Source organism: Pectinophora gossypiella, chromosome 1, assembly GCF_024362695.1.
Source record: "Pectinophora gossypiella chromosome 1, ilPecGoss1.1, whole genome shotgun sequence".
NCBI classification, from domain to species: domain Eukaryota; kingdom Metazoa; phylum Arthropoda; class Insecta; order Lepidoptera; family Gelechiidae; genus Pectinophora; species Pectinophora gossypiella.
Genome location: NC_065404.1, coordinates 17,066,801 through 17,084,345, shown reverse-complemented (window position 1 = coordinate 17,084,345; position 17,545 = coordinate 17,066,801). Strand labels below are relative to the sequence as shown.

General features: G+C 39.5%; 1 protein-coding gene and 1 long non-coding RNA gene across 2 annotated transcripts in view; both read right to left on the bottom strand.

Annotated features, from left to right (window-relative positions):
- LOC126370797 (inactive hydroxysteroid dehydrogenase-like protein 1) overlaps positions 1-16,895 on the bottom strand; it is a 29,188-nt gene extending 12,293 nt beyond the window's left edge. Inside the window, exon 1 of the mRNA XM_050015824.1 lies at positions 16,470-16,895. Within this exon, the coding sequence (XP_049871781.1) occupies positions 16,470-16,632 (163 nt within the window). The 5' untranslated portion in view covers positions 16,633-16,895. The remainder of the gene's footprint in view (positions 1-16,469) is intronic.
- Positions 1-17,545, bottom strand: part of LOC126371195 (uncharacterized) — a 187,759-nt gene that overhangs the window by 34,509 nt on the left and 135,705 nt on the right. The window lies entirely within an intron of this gene.

Genomic DNA, 17,545 nt, shown 5'->3' with positions numbered 1-17,545 from the left:
AGAGGTTTCCCTATTGCCATTAGCCTGGCACGAATCCTGGAAACCACGTGATTTCAATTATCTATGATCCAAACATAAGGTCGAATTCAACAAACGGTCGAAACCGAGCCGGAATTCCAACCCATAAATGAAAGAAGTCATCATCATCATCAGCCCATTAACGTCCCCACTGCTGGGGCACGGGCCTCCTATGGATGGATAGGGAGATCGGGCCTTAAACCACCACGCGGACCCAGTGCGGATTGGTGGTTATTAACGACTGCTAATGCAGCCGGGACCAACGGCTTAACGTGCCTTCCGAAGCACGGAGGAGCTCGAGATGAAAACTTTTTTTTTGTGGTCACCCATCTTATGACCGGCCTTTGCGAAAGTTGCTTAACTTCAACATAATAAAAAAGGTTCAGCGATTATTTGCCCAGAGCGGTTATCTCCGCTAGACGCCATTACACGTACCCAACCCGTTTATGGTTGTCAGCGGGTTGCAGCTCGTTATTGTTATGATGACCAGCAACCACCACCAACGAATTAGAAGTCAGGGTCGAGAGACGGGAGTCATCACAGTGCCGATCACGTTTAAAACGACCGTGTAATCATGCGTAATCAATACCTAAGTTTTATAAGTTTATAACTATTACAAGTATTAAATAACCCTGTTAAGCCACTGGTCCCGGGCTCTAGCCAAACAACTCCACCAACCCGCAGTGGAGCAGCGTAGTTGGCACGAATTCCCGCTCCGGTTGATTGAGGGGAGCCTATGCCCAGCAGTGGGACGTAAACTGGGCGTTAATGACATCGTAACGAAAACTTTGAAGCATGATTCTGAGTTAATATCAAGTGGAATTTCCCGTCGCAAAAGTATGGAACTGAAAATAATTTTAAAAAACACTACACGTAATTTACCAAAAGGAAATCCCACTTGATATCAACTCAGAATCATGGTCTGAATCATCCCTCAGTATTCGTTACGATGTCACTTACACTCCTTATAAGAACGTACAGATAACCGTACAAGTACGTATGGATGTTAGTGATACCGTAACGAATACTGAGGCATAGAATTGAAAATGATTAAAAAAACAAAATAAAACATGAATTTTGCGACGAAAATTCCACTTGATATTGACTCAGAATCATGGTCTGAATCATCCTCCTCAGTAGTAGACCTTTGTAGACGGCGATACGGCTAACCTATCACGTCGGTCTAACAGAAAGCTTCGTGAAGTGTGGGTACTTAGTCCATCTCACGATGTCATCATCATCATCATCATCAGCCCATTAACGTCCCCACTGCCGGGGCACGGGCCTCCTATGGATGGATAGGGAGATCGGGCCTTAAACCATCACGCGGGCCCAGTGCGGATTGATGGTTATTAACGACTGCTAATGCAGCCGGGACCAACGGCTTAACGTGCCTTCCGAAGCATGGAGGAGCTCGAGATGAAAACTTTTTTTTTGTGGTCACCCATCCTATGACCGGCCTTTGTGAAAGTTGCTTAACTTCAACAATCGCAGACCGAGCGCGTTTACCGCTGCGCCACCGAGCTCCTCAAACATGCGATGTACCTCTGACTATTGGGATGTGTCAAGTTACGTTAATGTTTGTGTTTCGTTAATCGTCTTTCATTCTCTTTCTGAACATTGTTACACAATTGTACCTTTAACTTGTGTCTTTGAGTGAGCAGTTAACCTATTTTCTTGTCAGAGGCTACTTGGTATTCGGTTTGAGTCACGCACGTGCCGTGTGGCGTAATCAAGGGCTGAAGTGGTTGACTCGCGACTGCTTCGTAGGGTTACCAAATGTATAATCTGTACTATACATTTGAGGGTTACGTTTCTTTCAAATTCTTCTCGTGTGGATTGTGAGGTGGTAACAAACCCCATCAACCCTGGTGTCAGGGTTATTACTGAGCCGCCATAGGCCCCTGACATGACTCATGTAACGACTGCGTACTTTTACTTTAGTAAGTAATAGTCGGGACCAACGGCTTAACGAGCCTTCCGAAGCACGGATCATCTTAGTTTTGGACAATCAGGTAAGATTAGGTATTATCAACCCGCCACTATCAAGATCCTGTTACACAATCTATCCAAAACTGATTCGTCTGGTAATCCAACTAAGATAGTAACCCTGCAGGCCTACTTGACCTGTGACACGATGTCGACATGCGCACGCGTAACCGCGGGGAAAGTTGCTGTCCAACGCCGGTTGACTCCGCGACATGCAGTTTATAACGACTCATCAGTTTTAATGTCTGCAATCCTAGCAACATTGGTTACCTAGCGACTATTTGATAACTTTAAAAATAAGATAAGTATATAGATCAATATAGAATCACTCATGGCATATGGTGTGCTTGTCAGACGGGGACCGCCGCCGGTGCGAACAACGGTACCGGACTTGCACTAATGAGTTACTCATTTATCTTAAATGCATTTTCGGAGGTGACCTAACATGTATTGGGCTGGTTTTCCCTTCGCGGGTTGGAAGGTCAGACAGGCAGTCGCTTCTGTAAAACCGGACCTGTCAAATCTTCAGGTTAGGTCAGTTTAGGTTGATGATGATGAGATAAATAATTATATATCGACGTTATATGAAAACCACGTTAGCGCCTTTTTAAAAAGCCATATTCCTATGTGATTATCTTCAACAAAACTTGGATTTCTTTCAATTAATTTCATTCCGGGAATTGAGACCACAATTTTGTATCTGCATTGAAACTAGCGTGTCTATTGCGAAGTTTTGTTGTGATTCTGTGATTCTTCAAAAGTGATTCTTCAAAAATGATTCTTCAAAAATGACTTTTCAAAAGTGATTCTTCAAAAGTGATTCTTCAAAGTTGATTCTTCAAAGGCGATTTTTCAGACGATTTAAATTAAGTAAGATAAAATCCGCCTCTGCCTACCTAAGTACAGTATGTAGGTATAGGTACTAATCACCTCACAGACTAGTGTTAAAATGAAAATAACATAAAGTAATACCTAAGTAGTGTATGTACCAACACGGATATACAATGACAGCAGAAGGATAAATAAATCTTTGTTATAACAGTCAACAGAATACATATTTACATCGTTCAGAATCTACTAGATGTTTCCTTGAATCTTTAGCCAATAACACATAGACGGTACATTGTGCGATGTGGCATAAAATACACAATCGTAACACAACACAGCACAACACATCACAAAACAATATATCACACCTATATAACCCCGGACAGGTTTGCAGAGATATACAGGGTGTTGGTGACATCGTAACGAATACTTAGGGGGATGATTCAGACCATGATTTTGAGTTGATATCAAGTGGAATTTTCCAACTTAAAATAAAATTAGCTGGTATTTACAGGAATTAGCACCTATGTGGACTTTTTAACCCCCCCTATTCGAAGAACGCGTGACATATTGTAGTGTCACTGACTCGGCTTCTAAACCACCGAATTCGAATTTTAAATTTGAATTCAAGTTTGGATCTATCACGGATTAAATCAAATAGGTACTACGTTTTAAACGTAAATAGGAAGACACAAATAGTCGTCAATATTTATTCTCAAAGGTTGAATCTCGCTAGCCAGGAGAACATAGAGTAAGTATTTTAGAGTCAATATTTTACTGTTTGAATTTCAAATAAGCTTGGTTCAGTGACGTCATTAATTTGCTTTATTATGCATAAGTGTGAAGTTGTATTTACACGATATTGTTAAGATCTTGGTACGTACAAATGGAAGATATGTTCCAACCAGCTACTTAATATATCATCCCCCTAACGTTATCCCACTTTCACAAAGTTCGCTTACCTAACCTAAAGATTTGACAGGTCCGGTTTTTACAAAAGCCACTGCCTGTCTGACCTTCCCACCCGCGAAGTGAAAACCAGTCCAATACAGGTTAGGTCACATACCTCCGAAACGCACTTCTCGGGTCTGTGGGTTTCCTCACGATGTTTTCCTTCACCGCTGAACACATGCTAATCATTTATGATCCAAATATGAATTCGAAAAACGATTTCTGAAATCATAGGGTTAGACCCGTGCTAGATTCAAACCTGTGACCTTACATGACAGTCAAACGTTCTTCCAACTTACCTACCACGGCTCTAAGTAGTTAATATATATAGGACCACTAAATCATTTAAGCAATGTATACTTTTTAAAATAAGTTTCTGTTTTAGTTTTCGTTCAGGATTAACCTTTCAACAGTTTTAAGACTTTGTAAAAAGGTTACTTTAAGGTTAATGATTATGTAGAAGATAAATATATCTTCTACCAATATAATTTGGAATACCATATATGGGAATGGCCGTCTGGGCACTATTAGACAGCCAAAATTAAATAACTGAAATTGTATTACAATATATATTTTTTTAAGAACGCCTAGGGCGCTGTACCGACATTTATAATGCAGCTATTTTCCTCGCGCGAAAGTTCGCGGCGTCGTCTGAGAAGAAAAATATTTGAAACAATTAATCGACCCTAGTGGGTCGATAGCGATAAGCGCTGATTGAGGGAAATCGTCGACCACGCCGGCGGGGTCAGTATCAAGGTTTCCTCGGCTATATAGGTTATAGTTCTAGGCGAATGAGACGTTCGACAAAAAATATTGTACTTATGTAAAATTTTACGATTCTAAGTGTAACTACGTTACCTAGTAATTAAAGGTATTTTTAAGTTTGAAATGGTTCAGAGGAGGTCTGTGGTCAACAGGAGGACGTATATAGGTCAGGTGTATTTGGAGAGGAATGCGAGCATAAAATGATTTTCGGGATCGCTTGCATTTCACTACACTTTCTGTCGTTTCCGTAAAGTTGTCCCTAAAAACAGCTGACCAAAATTTATAATAACTGTGATATAACAAGACATTGCAGTACTTACTATATTATGTAATATTGTTTAACCAGATGAGAAGGTCATGGCACCACATCACACAGCCTTTCACTTCTTTTTTTTAACACACGTTTTCTAGGTCAGCTCTATTATAAGCATTAAATTATCATTATAATTATATTCTATATGATAGGTGCATGTTATTTATAATTAGTAAACGTCATACGCTTACTAATAACTAAGGTAAAGATTTGCCAGGTCCAGTTTTTACAGAATCCAATGCCTATCTGACCTTCCCTTCTGAAGGGAAACCAGTCCAATTACTGGTTAGGTCACATATCTCCGAAAACATTAAACACACTTATTATAAATAAACATTAAACTATGAGTACCTACCTATTTATTACCTTGAAGTTTATAAATGGAAGTAAGTAGGTAAGTAGTTTATTTTTAATTAATTACGTGCATTTAGATACAAAATCAGAGGCGGACTTAGGTAAGTCCGCCTCTGATACCTACCTAGGTAGGTACCTACCTACCTTCGGTCCGTGGAGGTCCGTGTTGCTTTATGGTACCTACCTATATTATTTTAGTGAATAGTGCAAAATGCACGCAAATGAAATTATTTTTTTCGAACGCTATTTTTTTTATTAAGAAATATAAAATAAAAATATATTTTAATGGCCATTACAAATGTATTTCAATAAAAACGGCCAGTTATCTGTTCGTAAATAGATTACATTACTTACTGGTTAAAACATTGAAATAAAATTTTGAAAACCCTTTTTTCTATATTAAGAAAAATAAATTAAAAAACTATTTTAATGGCGATTACAAATGTATTTCATTAAAAACGGCCAGTTATCTGTAGGATATCTGTTCGCTAATAGAATAATTCAGCAAAGAGTTTTTACTCACATTTTTTGTTAATACTATTATTTATTAATAGTGTTTTAATAAAGATTACTTAGGTACTTACTTGTAGAAAAATGACTACAGACTAATCAAATAAAAAACTGTTTCATTTGCCATTAACCTTTAACAATGAATTTGTAACAGAATGGTCAATACATTTGGGTTTAAATCAAGTCGGCGTCCGCCAAAACGAATTGCAAAATGGTCTAGCTAGGTTATAGAAGACATTCTTGCAAAATTAGTGTGGAAATCTTTAAAGATTACTTTAATCTCAGGTTTGATAAGCCTGTGCAAGCCTTAATACATGTAATTCTAAAGACATCCTATTTCCACCTTTTCCTGTCGGTTTACTTGCGATAAGACAATTAACTGTAGACATAGTTTCAAAGAAGGATTTACGTTGCGTAAACGATTATTAAAGCTCAGTGCATATAGAGGCCGGAATTCGTTGTAACTTTGTATACACAGCACCACACCGCAGACCCTAAATACAAACATCTCAATCTTACACCCCGTGCACTGTCCTTATAGTATTTTTTTATCTTCTCTGTGTCCCTTACGGTCGTTTAACGGTCGTCGTGAGGTAAATCTAACTACAGGCCTGTATGAATTCGTGAGGGGCGGCGGAGAGGAGTTACCGTTCTAAGCATTCCTACGTACTTTCATTATTATTTATAATGATAACACTGAAAGCCGGGAGAGAGCCTTCAGCGGTCCCCAGTTGGCCGGCCACGACGCAAATCTACCATAATGATTTCGGTTCTATTTCGTCGGGTAGTAAGAGGGTATTCCGTCGAAATAGAACCGAAATCCGCTAACGCGACGTGGTTTTGTTATACAAATTCAACGACAAAACTTTGTAGTTTTTTACCTTAAAAAAGACGCTTTTCGGCTCGGAACGCTCCCGGCAGCCCGGCACAGCCTCTGTGTGATTTGAGGTAAAGAACTAGGCTACGTGCGTTACCAATTTTAATATTTCTGTAGATACCAATTTCAAATTGAAATCTTGCAATAAAATATAGATTACAAGCACAAATTCTACATCTGTGATTGAGACTCTATTACGATATGATTGCCATGATCACTGGCCATTTTGATTGACTTTTGTAACCTATGATTCACTTTACGTTCTCACAATTCTTCTATCGTGTGGGTTGTGAGGTGGATTACCAACCCCATCAACCCTGACATTATTATTGAGCCGCCATAGACCCCTGACATGACTCATATAACGACTACGTACTTACATCAGTATGTAATAACCGGAACCAACGGCGTAACGTGCCTCCCGAACCACGGATCATCTTACTTTTGGACAATCAGGTGATCAGCCTGTAATGTCCAGACCAAACTAGGGATGACAGTGATTTTTGTGATTTGACAGCACCACTGGACCACGAAGGCCAACTTCAGACTTCAGAATTTAGAAGAATCTGCGGTGCGGTACTAGCTTAACCTCGATACCGACCCGCCGGCGTGGTCGACTATTTCCCTCATTCAGCGCTCATCGCTATCGACCCGCTAGGGTCGATTAATTCTTTCAAATATTGTTCCTCTCAGAGATTTGTACCCAACTGAGCACCCTCAGGCCTGTTGTCTTAAATTTTGTACCGGGTGAGAGCCGTCAGCGCTCCCCATTTGTCCGGCCAAGTAGTTAATGCCATCTGCGGAAAATCTACAATAAGTCACTTCAAAAAAAATAAAAAAAATACTAGCTTAGGTATTCTGGGAAATATTATTGCAATAGGTAATTGATTGTATACCAGAAACGACCTTAAACATTGATTACTAAGTTTCAAAATATTTCAGCTTACATTTAGGTACTGTGTCCGATTGTCAGTAAAATGTCTGTCGCAATACTTTAGTTTTTATTAACACTCCGAAAAATATTTTACGCTAACACAGTTGGCTTTACCATTATAGACGGCGATATGGTTCGCCACCTACCACGTTGGTCTAACAAAACCCGGTGAGGTGTGGATAAGTAAGTACTTAGTGTATCTTTCGATGGAAGTGCCTCTGTCGACCCTAATTGGGATATAGTCGAGAGGTAACGTTACATGTTACATACTAGTTTTTTTTTTTTAATCTTTATTTAAGAGCTTAGTCACAAACAGAAACTATGTCGCTCTATAAGGCAACAAACTAGTTTTCTACCCGAGTTTGTCCATCATTCAGCGGTTTAAACGTGAAAAGGTAACAGACAGACAGAGTTACTTTAGCATTTATAATATTAGACTTTCAGTCAATTAAAACTTGTCTCAAAGTTTTCCTATCTTTTAAGATAAAGACAATAGTTATGCAACCGCAGATGTGATAGGTCGCGTAACCCGATGTGCCAATATGAAGAGAGGCCTTTGCCTTGCAGTGGGACATTGAGGGCTATTAATAATAATAATAATAAAACTTGTCTCTCAGACCATAAAAATATCCATAATCAAACAGCAAACAAAAACAAACATAGCCGGCGAGGGTAGGGTGTACTATATCTGCCTACCCCTTCGGTGATATAGGCGTAATGCTAAGTTATGTTATGTTAAATAATAGATACAAATATTCTCAGTACAATTCACAAATCTCCGGTTTATCTTTTAAAAAAACATACTGTGATGTAATTGTCTTCAATAAAATCTTGATTTAATTGAATATAAACATAAATAAATTATTTCTATTCTCTTCTAAATAGCCTATACATGCCACTGCTGGGCACAGACCTACCCTGAATCAACTGGAGGGGATATGGATCATACTCCACCACGCTGCTGCACGGCGGGTTGGTGGAGGTATTTTTACGGCCAATAGCCGGAACCAACGCCCAAGTCCTTACCAAACAAAGGACAGTTTCACAAAGCGGACCCGGACCTCCACATCGTGAGCCTAAAGCTCTAACCACTAGACCACAGAGACTACTTAATTGAATTGATTTAATTTTATTTTTATGTACTTAGTAGGTATTCTGTAATTATTTGCAGTTTACGCAACTTCTCTAAAAAAACGTGTTATTTCGAACTCAATAATAGGTATTTGTGTTCGACTAGTATTTGACTGCACCGTTTGCAGATGCGAGTCTCATTCTATGCGCTTACGCAACGCACAACCATTCCGTGGTACCCATATTGGCACATCGGGTTACGCGACCCATCACATCTGCGGTTGCATAACTATTGTTTTTATCTTAAAAGATATGAAAACTTTGCGCTTCGTGATGTAATATGAAAGCCATGGTAGCCAAGTTGGTAGAACGCTTGCCTCTCTCTTTAAGATCGCAGGTTCGAATCCAGCACAGGCCTAAACCTATACATACATACATAAACTCACGCCAGGGTAAGCAGATACTATAGAATTCCATTTGCTTCGATCCTGACACACTTCTCTTGCCAAACCAATGATTGTCGAAATTCGATAATAGAGCCTTCAGCGATAGCGACATAGTAGAAGTAAAAAAACATATTTATACCTATTGGTATATAATAATGGTTCATCATAATATTCACTTTTGGACTTATGCGAAGTGTCTAATTTGTTTTCAAATTCATATTTGGATCATAAATGATTTTCACGTGCTCAGCGGTGAAGGAAAACATCGTGAGAAAACCCACGTTCTCGAGAAATGCATTTTCGGAGGTATGTGACCTGATCTGTATTGGGCTGATTTTCCCTTCGCGGGTTGGAAGGTCAGACAGGCAGTCGCTTCTGTAAAACCGGACTTGTCAAATCTTCAGGTTAGGTAAGCGGAGCCTGTGGAAAACGGGATAATGCTAGGGAGATGATGATGATGATGAGATAAATAATTATATATCGACGTTATATCAAACCACAAAAGCGCCTTTTTGAAAAGCCATATTCCTATGTGATTTTCCTCAACAAAACTTAGATTTCTTTTAATTAATTTCATTCCGGGAATTGAGACCACAATTTTATATCTGGATTGAAACTAGCGTGTCTATTGCGAGGTTTTGTTAACAATACACATACGAAAGTGATTCTTCAAAAGTGATTCTTCAAGAGTGATTCTTCAAAAATGATTCTTCAAAAGTGATACTGGGCTGAAAAATCTGAATGCCATCGAAACGACAAGAAGAAGAAGGGAAGAAGTGATTTTTCAGACGATTTAAATTAAGTAAGATAAAATTTGCCTCTGCAATCGTTGATGTCTTCACCCTTATACTCAGTTAATGCTATAAGTACTTAATAAATAAAAATAAAAAAATAATACGCCAGATCATAATTTTCCCTTTCCTATGATATTTTTAAATCACTTTGTGATCCCTAGTTTGGTTAGGACATTACAGGCTGATCACCTGATTGTCCAAAAAGGAAGATGATCCGTGCTTCGGAAGGCATGTTAAGCCGTTGGTCCCGGTTATTACTTATTAATGTAAGTAAGTAGTCGTTACATGAGCCATGTCAGGGGCCTTTGGCGGCTCAATAATAACCCTGACACTAGGGTTGATGGGGTTGGTAATTCACCTCACAACCCACACGACAGAAGAAGTATGATATTATTTATTATTTTCCCTTGAAAGTAAAATATATGCGGTAAGTAGGTATTTTATATTATCAAAAGGACATTCAAGCCATAAAATATAAACTTAAAAGTTCAATAATAAGTAATATTGTAATGGAAAGTTGATTAAGAAATCAAGGTTGAAACGGCGATTTTTTTTTTCTTAAGCCTTGGCGTGTGATCGCGTTGGATTTGTATGTAAATCGTGAACAACATCCTTTCTCCCATGATGTTGGCTAGAGGCCATATCCATACTAATACCTGCCGGGCCTGCATGACAACCGCGCCGCGCGCGGCGCGAATTATATTGAGCGCTTCGACCAATAATCGATACGAATTCTATCTACGTAGATGGACGTCAAACGACTATTGGACGAAGGCCTCAATATGATACGCGCCGCGCGCAGCCTACAGGTATAATTAAATACGAAGGTAACTCTGCCTACTACGCTTAAACCGCTGAACCGATTGAGATGAAATTATTCGTAGAGATGGTTTAAGACCCAAGGAAGAAAACAAGATAGCCTTTTTTCAGAAAATCATGTTTTAGGGTGGTATTAATAAACGAATCTCAGCTGAGATTGCCCTCAAAATCATGCTCAAGTCTCTGTTTTTATATGAGAACTGTCACATTGACATGATCTTGAGGGCAGTCTCGAAGCTGACTGAGATTAGTTTATTAATACCACACTTAAACTCAAACGCGTGGCATTCTACTGGGTATATTACTTACCCTTTCCATATTCCTTTCAAAACTTAACCATGAAATAAAAAATAATAAGTACTACCTATAGCGAGGATGGCCGGTACAAAAGGCCGTCACAGACTGGTGGCTACGAGATGGGAAAAGGTCAGTGGGTAGACCAGCGGCACGGTGGTCGGTGGACATCGTTGCAACGGCGGGAAGGTTGTGGATGAGGCTAGCGCACGACCGGAAAGGTTGGTGCAAAACGGAGGAGGTTAATACCCAACAGTGGGATGAAGCTGGCTGATTGATGATGGTGATTGAGTTAAGCGTTTATAGAAAAGGTTTCGGGTGAGAGCCCTCAGCGCTCCCCATTTGTCCGGCCAAGTAGTTAATGTCGTTTGCGGCAAACCTACAACAAATCACGTCTAAAATGCCTCACACCACAGAACATATAAAGTCAATTACCATAAAAATACCAATTCGTATCAGGCGCGGAGCCAAGTTTAGTATTAGGCCGGCTTTCCACTGACGCGGAGATGGGCGGAGAAGAGCGGAGATGTGTTGATTTGACCAATCACAGCGTTCGAGAGAGCGAAAACCGAAGACGCTCTATTACTCTCTCCCTCATGGTGATTGGTCGATTCCTGCACATCTCCGCTCATCTCCGTACAACTCCGCGTCAATGGAAACGCAGCCTTAGACTAATTTTAGTTTAGTAGTAGACTAAGACTCTTGCTTCCTCCACATTCATCAATTGTTTCATACACGCATGCCGGTTTAGAGTAGATCGTACTGAACTAAGGACATCTCCAATTTGGTCAATGTACGTCCATCTAGGTCTTCCTCTGCCAGCCCTGCCACCAACCTTTATATACGGCTTTCGTAATCCTATTATCCTTCATCCGCTCTATGCTAATAATAAGAATATTGCTAATAATACTGCTTAATTTATTCGTTTTTTAAATATTCTTCTTCTATCGTGTGGATTGTTAAGTGGATTACCAACCCCATCAACTCTGGTGTCAGAGTTATTACTGAGCCGCCATATGCCCCTGAGATGACTCATGTAACGACTACGTACTTACATCAGTAAGTAATAACCGGGACCAACGGCTTAAAGTGCCTTCCGGAGCATGGATCATCTTACTTTTGGACAATCAGGTGATCAGCCTGTAATGTCCTAACCAAACTAGAGATCACAAAGTGGTTTTTGTGTTTTGTCCCCACCGGGATTCGAACCCGGGACCTCCGGATCGTGAGCACAACGCTCAACCACTGGAACAAGGAGGCTGTTGTTGTGTTTTTTAAATTAATGGCTTTAATGTGGCCTTATTAGTCTTCAGGTGGATCGTACCTAACAATTTACACACACACACACAAACACACACACACAAACACACACACACAAACACACACACACTTCACCCACACTATAGTGTAACAATTTCAAATTAAAATTAAATGAAAGTGTCTCCGAGGTTGTCTTCACGCGCCTACTAGGTCTGCGCTGACCCTGAGGGGAGCCGAGTGGAAGGGCATAGACCCTGCATCCTGGACCAGATGTGGAACTGGTTTGTTGCGCAGACGCCCTCATTATACATTGCTCATTGCGAATATATTCATGATTATCACTGTCAAAAACTCAAATAGTACAAAAAAGTGATCAGTATTTATTGCACCATCCCCGACTACAATATGTAGCAAGTTCTTTCACCCTAAAGTTGCCTGAAAGAAATTCCTATTTAGCAATAAGGCCGCCGATTGCGCTTCTCTTGTCACTTTTGTAATTGTTTTTAGTGTTGTGTTTATATGTGCAATAATGCGTTTCTCTAGCCATAGAGGCGGCCAATCAGCTCGTACACCAAACACTTCAGAACCCCGATATCGACCCCGCCAGCGTGGTCTACGATTTCCCTCATTCAGTGCTTATCGCTATCGACCCACTAGGGTCGATTAATTCTTTCAAATATTACTCCTCTCAAACGACGCCCTGAGCCGAGATTCGCGCCCAACTGGGCACCCTCAGGCCTGTTGTGTTAAATTTTGTACCGGGTCAGAGCACTCAGCGCTCGCCATTTATCCGGCCAAGTAGTTAATGCCATCTGCGGCAAATCTACAATAAGTCACGTCAAAAAAAATAAAAAATAATCATGCATTTTTGCATTGTATTGAATTGAGTATGAATGTCGGCGTAGGGGGGTGTGAAGGGGTAGGGAGCAATTAAAAAAAATTTAGATTGATTGTGTGAAGACGGATGGTAACTACGGCCCGGCCAAGTACAATTCAATACAAAAACGCTTTATTGCACATATATAAAAACACAACATTAAAAACAATTACAAAAATGACAAGAGAAGTAGGCAACCTTAGGGCAAATAGTTATAATGCAATTTGAAGAAAGCCTACAAAGAAGCCTGTGCCCAGCAGTAGGACGTATACAGGCTGTTTAATGTATGTATGAATATGTGTTGTTATTTATTACTTAATATTTAGTGCCCTATTTCGATACAATTGTCTTGTTAGTGGTGGATATTTCAACCACTTTAGATCAATCCTTTAGGTACTCCCAGAATGAAATTAATTGAAAGAAATATAGATTTTGTTGAAGAAAACACCGGGTGAGAGCCTTCAGCGCTCCCCATTTGTCCGGCCAAGTAGTTAATAACATCTGCGGCAAATACAATAAGTCACGTCAAAAAAAGTCGAAGAAAATCGCATCAAAATGTGATTCTTCAAAATAGACGTTTAAGCACATGGTTTTCACTATAAGACAACGAAATAAAGCAAAAGAATTAATTAAAGTCACCTTTGATATACTACGCATAGTCTTTACATTAATTAAAACGTGTTACTTAATGAATAAAACCAATTTATCTATCTATCTTATGAAGTTTGGACATAACAGGCAGAAGTAACTTCTAAAACCATCTTATTCAACAAGGACATAACATACATAAACAGCCTATATACGTCCCAATGCTGGGCACAGGCCTCCCCTCAACTGGAGGGTGAATGGAGCATACTCTACCACGCACGCTGCTCCACTGCGGGTTAGTGGAGATGTTGTAGCCGATACCAACAGCTTAACATAGCCTCCAAAATTCGGACATTTTATTCAAATAATCAATAGGTAACCTTTATTGTGTATGTATGATTGTCACTTATTTAAGCACTTATCAGTTATTGATTAATTAAATAAATATTACACATTACCAATCGATGTGCTCACCAATAAATTCACATTCACATGTTAACTAAGTTTTTTTATATACATAAACAAAATTATACATACATACATACATAAACACCCGCCTATTTCCCACCGTGGTAAGCAGAGACTATGGAATTCCATTTGCTTCGATCCTGAAATACTTACTTCTCTTGCTTCCTCCACATTCATCAATCGTTTCATACACGCACGCCGGTTCAGAGTAGATCGTACTGAATCTTTTCTAAGGACATCTCCAATTTGATCAAAGTTATGCATGTACACATTAATACTATCGCCAAACTACAACAGTAAATATGTACCAAATATCTCCAGATAAGCACTATTATTATAGTTATATAAGGTCATTGATATCGCTTATAATGTGTGTCACAGCGTAAACTAGATCGATTATAAAATTATAATTTATGACCAGTTATTCAAGTCAATCAGCTGACTGTGAACTGCACTGCGAATGCACACCTACAACAGCAAAACCTTATTTATAAAAGTTGTATTATTACTTGGATATAGTAAATATATTAATATACACTTCTCATCAAAAAAATCGAAACACTTCCGTTTTCATTGTTTCTGTCCGAATTTAACACAAAAAAGAATTCATACGATGAAAAAAAATACATAAATGTATAGCTGGCAGTTTGGCCATTACAGTAATAAGCGAAAATTCTAAATTCAAAATTAGAATTTCATTTGTTTATCTTATAAACGAAATGAATCACTGTTTTGAGACAAATGTGTGTTTAGGGTTGGAGTACATTTAGCGTTTAAAAACTAAAAATTGGCGCCTATCCTTAAACTTTTTGTTTTTTATTTCAATACTGTGACTTTGGGACGTCTGAAAAAAGGTTTTTTTTCTAAAACGTATGGATACTTCGCCCACAGAAGCCGCCCAAGTTGTGGCATTGCTGGATTCTGGCCTTAGTCAGCGTGTTGTGGCTGCAATACTGCATCTAAGCCTGTCATCTGTTCATAGAGTCTATAAACGTTATCGGGAGACTGGTTTGTTCACGCGCCGTTCAGGATCTGGCAGGAATCGGGTCACTTCTGAGCGAGATGATCGATTTATTGTAACAACTTCTTTAAGAAATCGACGCCTTAACGCTTTTCAACTGCAGCAGCGGCTTCGTGTTGTACGAAGGGTGGCTGTAAGTGACTCTACAATTAGAAGAAGGTTGAAGGATCGTGGACTGGTACCGCATAAGCCAGCAAATGGGCCGAAATTAACTGCAGACCATCGAAGAGCGCGCCTTAACTTTGCACGTGAGCACCTAAATTGGTCATACCTACAGTGGAGCAAAGTTCTCTTTTCTGATGAGTGTAAAATTATGCTGTATGGTAACGACGGAAGGAACAAGGTCTACAGAAGAGACGGAGAACGCTATGCACAATGCTGCATTGAAGAAAAGGTCAGCTATGGTGGCGGTTCTGTAGGTATGACCAATTTAGGTGCTCACGTGCAAAGTTAAGGCGCGCTCTTCGATGGTCTGCAGTTAATTTCGGCCCATTTGCTGGCTTATGCGGTACCAGTCCACGATCCTTCAACCTTCTTCTAATTGTAGAGTCACTTACAGCCACCCTTCGTACAACACGAAGCCGCTGCTGCAGTTGAAAAGCGTTAAGGCGTCGATTTCTTAAAGAAGTTGTTACAATAAATCGATCATCTCGCTCAGAAGTGACCCGATTCCTGCCAGATCCTGAACGGCGCGTGAACAAACCAGTCTCCCGATAACGTTTATAGACTCTATGAACAGATGACAGGCTTAGATGCAGTCTTGCAGCCACAACACGCTGACTAAGGCCAGAATCCAGCAATGCCACAACTTGGGCGGCTTCTGTGGGCGAAGTATCCATACGTTTTAGAAAAAAAAACCTTTTTTCAGACGTCCCAAAGTCACAGTATTGAAATAAAAAACAAAAAGTTTAAGGATAGGCGCCAATTTTTAGTTTTTAAACGCTAAATGTACTCCAACCCTAAACACACATTTGTCTCAAAACAGTGATTCATTTCGTTTATAAGATAAACAAATGAAATTCTAATTTTGAATTTAGAATTTTCGCTTATTACTGTAATGGCCAAACTGCCAGCTATACATTTATGTATTTTTTTTTCATCGTATGAATTCTTTTTTGTGTTAAATTCGGACAGAAACAATGAAAACGGAAGTGTTTCGATTTTTTTGATGAGAAGTGTAGTTTAAAATGCCTATAGGTATGCAACAAAAAAATAATTCTATACACAGTTCGGAAGACTTCAAAACAATACCCAACAACGCCGGTAAGTATATATTAAAAAAAGTAACTCACCAGCCCAAGGTCCGAAGCGCTTGGCCAAGGACTGCTCCTCAGCCGGCAGGAAGTACGGCATCAGGTATGAAGACACCAGCTCCAGGAAACTCCATAAGGAATCAATAAGAATAACGCACAACGCCAAAACTCCCACTAAAGCTAATATTATCAAAATAAACATAGCTAGCTCCGTAAATGCACTCTGGTTATTAAAAAATAATAAAATTTAAAAGTAAAGTTTATATTTTTAATTTTTGGGCGGGTTTTCACGAGATTTTTTGTAAATGGAACGATGTTTTTGACAGCTAGCTCGCGCGTTGTGGCTGCATGGCAAGGCAACGAGCACTGAGCCAAGTGAGCCACTGACTGAATGTCGATTACCGACATTCATTCAAGCACGCCCGACACATCGACCTACAAAATTCACTTATGTCATCGTTTACCTACTAAACTTGATAACATCACGTCTTCTCTACTTGTTGGAGACAATTATTTACTTAGAAGACACGACTTCGCACATAAATGATCTTTAACAATGTTTGTATTAGAATGAGGAAAAATAGAATGTGAAAACGTTTATTAAAGGTCGTAATGCCTGATGGAAATACCATAGCAAATTATATGAATACAGCCATAATTATTTATTTCGGCCGAATACTTGAGTTCTTGATGTGTTGTAGGTCGTAGAAGTTCATTGAGGAACTACATCCTCAAGCTTGATGGGGATGATTTTATAGAAGATGGATTGTAATCTGTCATTGTAGAGTTAACAATAACCAAACAGCCTATCGGTATATACTTCCCATCGGCTGCGTACTGTTCACAGGCATTAATACTCAGAGCAGCCCAACATGCTGCATTCATACCGTACGCTACCCGTTAAATAAACAAATTCTACCGGCTACATTACCGCGTTGCGCGCGGTACGCTGCCATGCTGGAACAAAACCCTAAACTGTAAAACACATCATGCACGCGTATCAAGAAAATTGCTCATAATATTTCTCTAGGCGTTTTCTAGTTTCATCACGAGTTCGTCCTATCCCGCTAATCTTTTCAGCCAAAACACGTCTCGTAGTAGTAGTTATAACGTAG